The sequence below is a fragment of the Grampus griseus genome, assembly GCF_964374135.1.
Source record: "Grampus griseus genome assembly, chromosome: 14".
NCBI lineage: Eukaryota > Metazoa > Chordata > Mammalia > Artiodactyla > Delphinidae > Grampus > Grampus griseus.
Genome location: NC_139008.1, coordinates 55,248,402 through 55,261,573, shown reverse-complemented (window position 1 = coordinate 55,261,573; position 13,172 = coordinate 55,248,402). Strand labels below are relative to the sequence as shown.

At 38.2% G+C, this 13,172-nt stretch overlaps 1 protein-coding gene across 1 annotated transcript in view; it reads right to left on the bottom strand.

The window, feature by feature from the left end:
- The window catches only part of FERMT1 (FERM domain containing kindlin 1), a 66,276-nt gene that overhangs the window by 21,349 nt on the left and 31,755 nt on the right, over nt 1–13,172 (bottom strand). Inside the window, exons 7-9 of the mRNA XM_082671640.1 lie at nt 5,739–5,846; nt 5,192–5,323; nt 3,260–3,309 (exon numbers count right to left, since the gene is read on the bottom strand). Coding sequence (XP_082527766.1) covers nt 3,260–3,309; nt 5,192–5,323; nt 5,739–5,846 — 290 coding nt within the window. The remainder of the gene's footprint in view (nt 1–3,259; nt 3,310–5,191; nt 5,324–5,738; nt 5,847–13,172) is intronic.

Here is a 13,172-nt window from a genome sequence, read left to right as displayed (position 1 = left end):
TTTTTTTTAAGTATAACTCTTAACAGGTAATTTTGCATGTGATAACCAGTGAGCCTTAGAGTAGGACTAAAGATTTTCGTAGTCACCCTCCATCTCTTTAAAAATACTGTAAAGATTCTACCAAATTTAAGAGTCTCTTATTTATGAACTAAATCACACTGACAGTCTTCTATAGCACATTGGGTATGTCTGACTGGAACTTCTTTGCTACAGTAACTTGATTATGAATGACTCCATGAATGAGTTTTATTTGTAACCTCTCCCTATAACCCTGCTGTGGAGCCATTTATTCCAAGGTAGTTTCTCCAACAGTGGTTACACCTTACAGTTTGGGAATAAATCATTGTTTTTATTAAATATGTAATTGACTATTAGGATTGTATCTTGCCTGATTTATATTTAAGCGTTTGTAGCAAGTAAAATGTTGAGAGATTGGGCATAAAGTTCTAGATTGATTGTTATCTTCTCTTAGCCCTTTCAAGATATCTTCCAGCCAACAAGAACAGTTTTTCCTTTATAGGAAATCTATCTTTTCTCTTTGACTTCAAAGATTTTCTCTTACCAATGGTTGGCCACACCAAGATGTACGTTTATACTGATTTATTTTGTTGGGATTTGTGATTCTTGAATTTAAGGAGTTTGTCTTCAACAATTATGGAAAATAAGCATTCTCTTTGGAATGTTTGCTTCTCCCCTTTTTTTCTTTCTGAAACTCCTAGTTGAACCTTCTCATTCTATCTATACCATATCTTCCACTTCTACCTTTCTAAGTCCTCTCTTTGTGTTTTGAACTTGATGTTTAATACATGTATTCAATTTTAAATTTCTATGACTATATTTTTCTTTTTTAGAGTTTCTAATACTGCCTTTCATTACAATTTTTACCTTTCAATGTACTTAATGATTCTAAACATACTCATTTTATGGTTTCTTCATATTGTTCTATTACCTAAAATTATTAAAATGGCTAATCCGCTTATTTACTGGACCTACTGACTTTTCTTTATGGTGGTTCATGAACTCACATGGTCAGTAATTTTTATTGGGAGGTTGTTTGTTTGTTTGTTTGTTTTGGGGGTGTTGCTGTTTTCTGTAGAAGGTCCACGCATGCTAGATTGTGAATATTTCCCTCCAAGTATTTTTGCAATTACATTTGCTAGGGTTTCATAGCTTTTGTGGTTCTGGACCAGTTTGTGTTTTATTTTTCAGAATTCTCTTATCATATAAGACATTTAAATTTAGATCTACATCTGTGTGTGGCACAGACCTTGGCTCTGACTTTTCAAGAGACATTTCATCTCCCCACACAGCACTCTATGCAAGGATGAACTTACTCTTCCTTTGACTGATAGGCAGTTTTTCTACTCCCTGTTAAGCAGAGAAGGCAGCTCTTGCAAGTTTCTGGCTTTAGGCAGCAGCTTCAGTCCTGGCTAATAACTTTACAGGAGGCAGCCCCACCTTGAATCCTGTGTGGGGATTAAAATTCCAGCCCTGAGCCATGAGAATCAATGTTCATGGCCAAACCCCCCTGTGCAGCTGAAGCTTCATTTGTAGAACTAGTTCCCTCTTCGTTTCCTGCAAGCTGAGATTTCCCAGTCTCACTTCAAGATCAACTTTGTATTGACAATTCTTTTTATCTTACCCAACATTCAAATGAATTTATAGTGAGACTGAGATTTGCATCAGATCAGAGGTCATGTTGCTAGGAAGTGAAGTTCACTGTTTATATAGTGGTTCAATAGATGTGTTTAGGGGGAAAAAAAGAGCTTCACTGTCAAAGAAAAAAAAAATTAAAAATCAAAGGGTTAGTTCAATGCTCTTCTCCTGCGGAGGAAAGGAGGCCCAGAGAAATGAAGGGTCTATAAGGGTCACACCCACTAGCAGCAGAGCTCCACTCTCCAACATCTTTCCTCCCTTTCCTTCTCCTTTTCTGTTTCATCCCCCCCCCACCCCGCTTCCTCCTTTATTATTTTCTTCCAGAAACCATATTATATTATACATTCAATGCCTTGAAACCTTTGGTAGATAAAGTGGCCACTGGTGAAATATGAGGACAACTTTGTGAGTTTTAGCATAATAATCACCCTAAAGTGATACGGATTCAGGGCTTAGTTTCAGGATATCGCTTCCTTCATCAAAAACATCTATAGGAAGAATATTGTCATTATTTGGTTTGCGAAGAACTCAATTTGCTCTATATAGAGAAAACGGCAACTGAATTTCTTTTAAGAACAACTATTAATAATTTATTAAGATATATTTGTGGATTCAAATCCTTATTTTTTTTCTGTAGCTCTGACTATAACAATATGCATGGTTGCAACTATTTATGCCACGGAAGTTAAATGAATGACCCTATTGTTTGGAACCATCTGCTAAAATCACACTAAAAAAAAAAACCTTGTAGAAACCCAGTGACAAATATTGTTACCTTCAGACGCTTGTTTCTCATTTATAGCTGATTCATTGTTCATTCTTTCCAAGTCTTTCTTTGCATCATATGTTAAAAAAAGCGACTTGTGTTTCTTTTCAAGCCAACTGACTCAGTGAAGTGTCAGCTTGTTAAGAAAAGTCAACAAACGATAAAGTAACTGATAAAACTTCAAAAGGACCCTACTCTTTTCATCCTAACCCACCTTGGCACCATCACAAATGTGGCAGCCCTTTCTTCCCATGAAGAAGGTAAAAAACTTCTCTGCCTTTTTAACAGTTTCAGATTGACCTGAGGTGACTGGGGAGTTTATCAGAAATACTTTAACAGGTGAAGGTAGATAAACTAAGGTGACTACTCTCTATAAGCCCAGGATCAAAGTTCTAGAGACAACTGATTTTTAAACCATGAAAGAGCTTTCAAATAGTGTGAGAGTCCTGAGCAGGTGGACCATAGAAAGAATTCCAGTCTGGCATATGTGTTCAGTATCACTGACACCAGTGATACAATGGTGGTGTTTACCACCATTTAATCAGCCAGGCACCATGCTCAATGCTTCATATGCATCATCTAATTTAATTCTCTCAACAAGCCTAAGGGAAGGTATATCCCCACTTTATAGATCAGGAAACTGAGGCATAAGGACAATACCTGAGGTCACCCAGCTGATGTGCATAGTGGAGCTAGGACTCCATCCATTGCCTGATGCCAAAGCTCATGCTCTCACCTTTGAACAATGAACCTGCCTAATGGATGTTCAATTTAAACTCCTAGACTCTTTACCTGCAAGATTTTGTGTAACTTCTTTCCTCTTCAAGGGTGACTTACCTAAATAATCTGAGATTATCTGCAAGTTTAGGGATATCAGTAATGTCCTCCTGAGGAAAAGCAGATAACATTTGACAAGCAGTAATTAGACAGGTGGTGCTGATACTCTGTACCTGCACTGTCCCACACTGTAGCCACCCTCCATGTGTAGCTATTTACATTAGAATTAATTAAAATTAAATAAATTGAAAAACTCAGTTCCTCAGTCACACCAGCTACATTTCCAGTTGTTACCTTGGGGGTGAGGTGGGGGAGGGTTAGGACTAGGATCGGGCACATGTGGGACTTCTGGGGTGATTGGTAAAGTTCTAGTTCTTGATTTGGGTGGTGACTTGGGTGACAAATTAATACTAATTTGTTAAGCTGTACGTTTTTGTATTTTTTACTTTTCTGTGTCATATATTACACAAAGGAAAAAAGATTTTAAAAACTACCACACACTATCACTCAAGTTAAAAATTTGAGTTAGAAACTACTAATTTGGGGCTTCCCTGGTTGTGCAGTGGTTAAGAATCCACCTGCCAATGCAGGGGACACGGGTTCGAGCTCTGGTCCGGGAAGATCCCGCATGCCGCAGAGCAACTAAGCCCGTGCACCACAACTACTGAGCCCACGTGCCACAACTACTGAAGCCTGCGTGCCTAGAGCCCATGCTACTCAACAAGAGAAGCCACCACAATGAGAAGCCTGCATACCGTGATGGAGAGTAGCCCCTGATAGCTGCAACTAGAGAAAGCCCACGTGCAGCAACAAAGACCCAACGCAGCCAAAAATAAATAAATAAAAGAAATAAATTTATAAAAAAACTACTACTTTTATGTATAAACAAAATATTTTACAATGTTTATATCAGAGTGGATAAGTCTTGCTATATCTAGTTCACTGATTAAACTCTCAGAAGGAATCTCGTTTAAAGTTCATTCTGCAGTGTAGGTTGGTGCCTTTTTTCAAACTGAAAAGACTATTGTTTGGCATCAAAAAAAATACTGAGGAAGGTGAGAAGGGAATTTTTTATTTATTCTAAGAAGGATGACTTTTCCATTGTAAGTATTTAGTGGAGGATGTAGACAAAAGAGAAGTCGAGTTTCATGGGGCCCATGTCTCTAACAAATGTGATTCAGGGCCTGAATCTCTACAGAATCTGGGAATTCAGTTTGTATGAAGTATTTGCTTTGGCATGATACCAATTTCCTATTTTAAGGAATTTAACCATAATAGAACACACATTAAATACAAAACTATATAATGACTCATTTTTATCTATTACTATTTATAGCCAATTACAATGACTCTACCTCTCTGATTCAATGTGATTAAACTAATGACTGAAGAAGTTATACAAAAGAGTGGCTCCCAATGAATGAATCAAACAAGGAGGGGCACTGCAATTATAAAGCTGACATTCAGCCACATTTCTTGGATAAGGAGCAATAAAGATGATAAAACAGTGTTATTTCTTTATGTTTTACTGGAGAGTTTTTCTTTATTTACTAAAGTCAAAAGGTTCAGGAACATTTTACAATGTCCAACCTTGCCCAGTTGAAATGTATGACTAAGTCAACAGATCATATGGTTTCTCTACTTTCACAGCTACCTCATTCTTCTAGACTTAAGTTAAAGGGCCAATTCATGTTCCACACTAGTGAAATGGAGCCCTCAGCAGTCTTTCCCTCATACAAGCTAGCTTATCTTTAAGAAGAAATACAATATGAAAGAATTGTCATTGAGAGTGATGAAAATACCTTACCGTCTCTTACAGAGCGACCTGAGAAAAGCTAGTCAGTTCTTGCTAGGTTTAAGTTTGTCAGATGAAGAGAGTATTTTCTATTTTTCAAAATCAGACAAAATATTCCCTCATAACAATAAAAAAACTCATCTATGTTTGTCAATCAGAGCAAAGCCACAATTCCGAGTTATCAGAAAAATTCATACCAAAGTGTTGTCTGCTTTTCCACCTTCCAGGGTCACTTCCAAATTAGAAAGTGCTGCTTCTACTTCGTCGACCTCAGATTCATTTGTAAAATCCTGTATTTCAGTAGACAATGACAGTTTGCTAATGTGATACTACAACAAAAACAGAGGTTTTAGGAATGTTATAAACACAAGGGAATCCATCGGCCATTTCTTCTTTGAAGACAATTCCCCTGCAATACTGAACATCTCCTGGAAGGAGATCCCCCAGCTATGTAGGGAAAATGAAATATAATTTAAATTATTTTGAGATTTATGGTTAGTCATGTTCCAACTCAGTTCTTTCCCATCACTGGTTGACCTTGTAGTGCAGAAGAGATGAGGACGGCAAGACTGATGCCTTATAAGATGTGCATGTGGATGGGTTATGAGGAATATTTTAAATAATTTACTACCCTCATTTTCAGCTCTTTTTCAAAGAAAAACAATCAGTATGAAGAAAATGAAACTTTAAGGAGAACAAATTTGCTTTGTCTCCTTTCAGAGAAAGGTACCGAGGTTCCCATACCTGTAGTGCTGCAAAGATCAACATTTCTTCCTCCGTGCAGTCAATTTCTTCTAAGAGAATGGCCCACCTGGCTTGTTCATAAAGTTGGTTTATTCGGACAGCATCGTACTAGAGAAAGAAAGAGATATATGTGTGTGTATGTATGAGGGGGCATATTTACATTCCACAGTACAAAAGATCTAGAATAACTGAGGCCAATCCTTGTTAATCAGATGCAATAAACTTTAGTTCAGGTAACGGAAAGAAACCCCTCTATCTTTCCACTGCCCCAGCTCATTTTACTTCTGAATTAAGAACTTTCTTTCTCAAAATATTTTCCAGAGCTTCTTGAAGGGGCCAAACTGACCCATCTTAGATTCCAGTATTTTCCCTTTCTTATCACACTTCTATTGTTGGGAAACACAGGTAGTGAAATGGTTTATGTGATAAGTAGTATAAGGAGAAGGGGTCCCCAGGCTGATCTGTAGACTCTGTAAATCTAATCAGAATCTCACAGGGGTTTTTAGTGGAACTTCATGCAAGCTGATCAAGTTGGGCTGGAAGAGACAATGTTCAAATATCTCCAAGAACATTTTGAAAAAGAACAATGCTGGGGAGACACTTGTCCTCCCAGATATTAAAATATATAATAAAGTGGCAGCAACTAAAATAGTGTGGTATTGGTATAGCAATTCACAAAATGTCAGTAAAGCAATATCCAGCAACAGACCTATGTATGTATATAATTTAATATAAAAGAAAATGGCATTTTATCAGCAGGGGAAGAAAGAATTCAGCACTATAACAGTGCTAAAAATGCCAAGCAATTTGGAGAACAAAAATCGAAAAATCACAAAACAATCTTACACATCCAAAATACATAAATTACAGATAGAGTAAAGAATCTAAACATGGAAAACCACAATGAGATACCACTTCACATCCACTAGGATGAATCTAATCTAAAGGACAGATAATAACAAATAGTGGTGAGAATGTGGACAAATTGGAACCCCTGTGCATTGCTGGTGGGAATGTAAAATGGTGTAGCCTCCATGGGAAACAGTTTGGCAGTTTCTGAAAAAGCTGAACATAGAATATGATCCAGCAATTCCACTCATAAGTATATACTGAAAAAAAATTGAAAACCGGGACTCAAACAAATACTATTACACCAATGTTCATAGTAGCATTATTCACAATTGCCAAAAGCTAGAAACAACCAAAATATCTATCAATAGATGATTGAATAAACAAAATGTAATGTATATCCAATACATACAATGGAATACAATGGAGTATTATTCAGGCTTGAAAAGGAAAGGAATTCTGATACGTGCTACAACATAAATGAACCTTGAAGACATTACGCTCAGTGAAATCAGACAGACACAAAAGGACAATTATTGTATGATTCCACTTACATGAAGTACCTAGACTAGGCAAATTCATACAGACGGGAAGTAGGATAGAGGTTACTAGGGGCTGGAGGAAGGGGAAAATGGGGAGCTTTGTTTAATGGGTACAGCGTTTCTGTACAGGATGATGAAATAGTTCTGAAAATAGTGGTGATAGTTGCACAACACTGTGAATGTACTTAATGCCACTGAATTGTAGACCTAAAAATGGTTAAAATGGCAAATGTTATGTTTTGTATATTTTACATTAATTTTAAAAAGTCAAAAAAAAACAAAACTGAGACTTGTACATGAATGTTCACAGCAGTATTTTTCATAATAGCCAAAAAGTAGAAACAATCCAGATGTCCGTCAGCTGACAAATGCATAAATACATATATATATAATGGAATATTATTTGGCAATGAAAAGAAATGAAATACTGATACATGCTACAATATGAATAGACCTTGAAAATTCTACGCTAAGTGAAACTGTCACAAAGTACCACATAGTTTGTATATTGTATAACTCCATGTACATGAAATGTCCAGAATAAGCAAATCCATAGAGGCAGAAAGTAGACTGATGCTTGCTTAGGATTAGGAGGGTTGGAGGGAAATGGGAAGAGACTCCAAATGGGTGATGGACTTCTTGGTGGGATGATGAAAATGCTCTGAAATTAGATAGTGGTGTTGGTTGCACAACTCTGTGAATATACTAAAAACCATTGATTTGTACATATTAAATGGGTGAAATGTTGGTATGTGAAATGCATGGTATTATGTGAATTATATATCTAAAAGCAGTTATAAAAAAATCTAAAGATAACAATCAAAACTATTAGAAGGAAGCATGAGAGAAAACTTTTTGTAATTTTTCAGCAAGGAAGCCCTTTCTAAGCAAGACAGGAAAACTTTAGGTTATGCTGTATAAGGCTGACTTGACAATCAATAACTAAACTTTTTTTCTTTTTTTTTGCGGTACGCGGGCCTCTCACTGTTGTGGCCTCTCCCATTGCGGAGCACAGGCTCCGGACGCGCAGGCTCAGCGGCCATGGCTCACGGGCCCAGCCTCTCCGCGGCATGTGGGATCTTCCCAGACCGGGGCACGAACCCGTGTCCCCTGCATCGGTAGGTGGACTCTCAACCACTGCGCCACCAGGGAAGCCCAATAACTAAACATTTTTAAGTGAAAAACCCCCTGAATAAGATTATATGTTTATAAGGTATAGATTGAAAGGAAATATCTGCAATAAAAAAAGGTAATATCCATTACACACAAAGTGCTCCTATAAATAAATACGAAAAATATAAAGAGTTCAATAGAAGATGAGGCAAATATATATATCAACAGGCAATTCACAGAAGAAAACAAAATGGCCACATAAACATTAGAAAAGATTCTCAACCTCACTAGTAATCAGAGAATTCAAATTAAAACAAGAAGACATGGGGCTTCCCTGGTGGCATAGTGGTTAAGAGTCCGCCTGCCAATGCAGGGGACACAGGTTCGAGCCCTGGTCCAGGAAGATCCCACATGCCGTGGAGCAACTACGCCTGTGCACCACAACTACTGAGCCTACGTGCTGCAGCTACTGAAGCCCGTGCGCCTAGAGTCCATGCTCCACAACAAGAGAAGCCACTGCAATGGGAAGCCCGCACACCACAACGAAGAGTAGTCCCCACTCACCGCAACTAGAGAAAGCCTGCACACAGCAACGAAGACCCAACACAACCAAAAATAAATAAATAAATTTATTAGAATAAAACCCCAAAAACAAGATGACATAATTTCTATTTTCTTATGAGATTTACCCAGGCTGTAAGTGCTGGTAATGGCTGGTATTGGTGAGGATGTGGTGCAAACGGGCACTTACACGTATGAGATCAGTAGGAAGAACTTCGGTGGGATATTTAAATGTTTTTTTTGCCCTTTCATGAGCATGTCCACAGTTACTATTCTAAAGAAATGCAAGGCACTCATCAAAGACACTTGTACAAGAATGTTCACAGTTTTTGAAAGAGGAAAAATTTCAAGCAACCCACAGGTCCTGATAAACTATAGCCTTTCCTCTGATTATTTTGTACTGGTTAAAAAGTGAGTCAGACACATATGCTGACATGAAAAGATGGCTGTGATATATTATGAAGTAAAAAGAAGCGAGCTACACAGCAAATACATGATCCTATTTATGTAGGAAGAAAAGATCCTGAAAATCTGTTCAAAAATACGTTTATAAATGTATGTGAAAAAATCTGCATGAATGATTAATCATTAAGCTGTTAACTGTGGCTAGTTCTCAGGAGAAAGGTCATGGTAAAGGACTATTTTCCATTTTTACTCTAAATAATTCCTTTTTAGTATTAGCCATTTTTAAGTGTATGGTTCAATGGCATTAAGTACACTTGCGTTGCTGTGCAACCATTACCACCATCTGTCTCCAGAACTCATTTCATCTTACAAAACTGGAATTCTGTACCAATTAAACAATAACTCTCCTATGTTTGATTTTCTTTTCTTTTTTTTTTTCATATTGAGGCTATACTTTACTGTATCCTTTAAAAACGATAAACTGTTAAAGATAACATGGGGGAGAAATAGAAAGATAGAGTACCTAAACAGGTTTATCACGGGTTGGTTGGCATGAGTTTGTTTTTCGTTTTGCATTAACTTTATGCACACTAGGGAAAAAGGTGACAGGGAAGGTCAAAATCCGCAGTGAGCCCGAGCCTGGCAAGCGGTGCTGCTCTTAGGCCAGTGGGACCGTGACCTGTCCACAGGCTCCCTCCTTCTCAGCATTTCTAAAGCTGCTTGGAAAGGAGGGCAAATGCAGATCCAGGGGTGTGGTTTTCAGGAGGCTGGAATAATAAGAATCTTAAGAAAGTCTGTCCTTGTTTTGTGAACTTCGACAGGTGTCACGGAAACCCTCAGGAGTTTGCCCCAGAATCCTCCAAAAACAAACTAAAATATGACACACATAAAAACATTCATGGTAGCATCATTCATAACAGCTCCAAACCAGAAACAACCCAATGTCCCTCAGCTGGAAAATGGATAAACAAGTGTATCCAAATGTGTCCTTCCACACGATAGGACACCACTCCGGCAAAAACACAGATAACCTTCGAAGTCATCATGCCGAGAGTCCAGATACAAGATTACACACTGTATGATTCCATATGTGAAATTTCTAGAAAAGGCAAAACTCAAGACAGAAAGCACACCAGGTGCGGGCTGGGGCTGGGGGCAGGGACTGACCACAAATGGGTATGAGGAAACATTTTTGGGTGACACAAGTGTTTTAAAACTAGATTGTGGTGATGGTTGCACAACTGTATAAATTCACTGAAAATCACATTGTACACTTACAATGGGTAAATTTTATGGCATGTCAATTATACTGTAATCCAAAGACATGACAACTAAACAAACCACACACACAGTGCACACCAAAACCAGGCAAGCAACCCCCAACCCACTCCCCCATAGGCCCCTGCCTTTAATTCACAGCTGAAACACAAAATCTAAATAGTATGTGCGGTTGCCGAAATCTGAATTGGACTAACAAACTGTCATATTTGTCTATCTATCTATCTATCTATCAATCAATCAATCATCTATTTCTCCCTCTCTGTCTGCTGTAGGGGTTTTAGTGAGAGTAAGTTAAATCACCCTGTAAGGCTTCTCTCTCAAATGCAGTCAGTAAAGATTTAAAAAATTTAATAAGAGCTTTCTCACCTAAAAATACTTAACTCCCCTCCACCCCAAGCCAGATTAAAAAAAAACTCTTCGACAGAATATTGGTTAAACAAGAGTTGCCTGCATTTACAGACTAACATCAAGAGAAGATGCCGGGCCAGCCTGGCTCCTGCTGAGGAACCTGGATTCCTCTGCGGCATCCACAGAGCTCTGGATTTTCCTCTTTGGAGGCTTGTTCACATTCCCACTGAGGCTCTGGGACAGCACAAGGTCCTGGGTCTTCACAGGTTCATTCATTAACAGGTGTCCCAAAAGCTTTTTTCCTGAGAACTCTTTCAGTGGTTTCAGCTACTCAGAAACAAATTTTTCCCTGGTGGGAACTGGATACTGCTGCCCTCTCCTTGGCCCTCAATTTCCTTTGTCTCCTGGTTAATTGAAAATAGAAACCACCAAAGCACGTGGTTTCTGCCAACCCCACTGCTTGAATCCCTGTTTCTCCCTATCTAGTCAATTCAGTAAACCCTTCCCTCCTTCCACCAACCAACAATATAAAAAATAACAAAACCTACCTCCCATAGTTTTCATGCTCTCAGGAAAGGATTACTATTTGGATCTAATCACTCTTAAGTGATTCCCTAAAAACTTGGGTAGCAAGTTTTTTAAATTAATTAATTATTTTGGCTGTGCTGGCTCTTCATTTCTGCACACAGGCTTTCTCTAGTTGCTGCAAGCGTGGGCTACTCTTCGTTTAGGTGCGTGGGCTTCTCATCGCGGTGGCTTCTCTTGTTGCAGAGCATGGGCTCTAGGTGTGCGGGCTTCAGTAGTTGTGACATGTGGGCTCAGTAGTTGCGGCACGCAGGCTCAGTAGTTGTGGCGCACAGGCTTAGTTGTTCTGCAGCATGTGGGATCTTCCCGGACCAGGGCTCAAACCCGTGTCCCCTGCATTGGAAGGTGGATTCTTAATCACTGGACCACCAGGGAAGTCCCCAGTTGGATAGCAAGTTTTAGTATCTTCTAGGCCTCTTATTAAAACTGATGTACCTTTTCTCTAGTGAACATTTAAAAAAATACTATAAACTACTGGAGTCACAAAAGTTTTTTTGTTTTTTTTAAATGCACACATTTTAAAATGCACTTAAATGGGGCAAAAGAGTATATAATGATGGAATTCATTTTGAATGAATTCAAAAGGGACAAAGGGTGTACAATAAAAAGTCAGTCTCTTTCCCTTCCTTGTTCCCCACAAAGTGTAGTTTCTCTACCGATTGTTTTGTACCTTGTTCTTTTTCATTCAGTAATATTCCCTGAATATGCTCCCCATCAAAAGAAAGCTGATTCATTCCTCCTAATCAAAACACTATATGAATGGACCATAACGTATTTAACCAGTTCCCTATTGATGGATGTTTAGGTGGTTTCCAATTTTTCCCTAAAACAAATAATGTAATAACTGTTCTTGTGTACAGACATATCAACTCACATATTTGAGTATAACTGTGGTATAAATATCAAGGGGTGGATTTTCTGGGTCAAAGCCATGCAGAATGGTAATTCTGATAGGTATTGCCAAATTGCCTTCCATAGAGGCTAGATTAATTCATAATTTGACCTACAAGCAGTGTATGTATGAGAGAGCCTATTTCCCCATACTCTTGCTAACTCAGATAGTGCATGAAACTTTTTGATCTTTGCCAGTATAAGACCTTATAAGAGCCATTGTAGTTCCTTTTCTATGAACTATGTGTTCACATCCTTTGCTTATTAGTCTACTGGGTTGTTGGTATTTTATTATCGATTTGGAAGAGCTCTTGATATATTAGAGACTGGCCTTTTGTTTGTAGTATGTGTTGCAATGACTTTTTTAAACTTCATTTATAGTTTTTTTGTCATGCATAAAATTTTCATTTTTTTAATTAAAATGTACCAATCTTTTATTTATGGATTCTGGATTTTGCATTTTTAAAGTATATCATATTTGAAATGTATTCTAGTACTTTCATACATCTGAGATTTTAATCAGTGCCTGTTGCCTCAGCTCTATAGCTTGCTTGGATCTCTCCTCTGAAAGCCAGAGAAGAGAAGCTCCCTGGTCCTATTATATGATTTAACTCCTAAATGTAGGGTACCTTGTATGTTTGCAGTGGTTTCATGGGTGCTATCTTTGCTCTTCTTGATTTGATTGTAGATTCTTTGAAAGCACAAACTCTATCTTAAGTTTCTATATCCCTCTACCCAGGAGCCTTAAACTTGGTTTCATTTATAGCACTCTGTACTTTAGGAGGGCAGAGAAGGGAGGGCTGCCACAACTCTAGAGTGGTTGGGGAATCATCCTGCACCCCAAAGTCCTATCTCACCA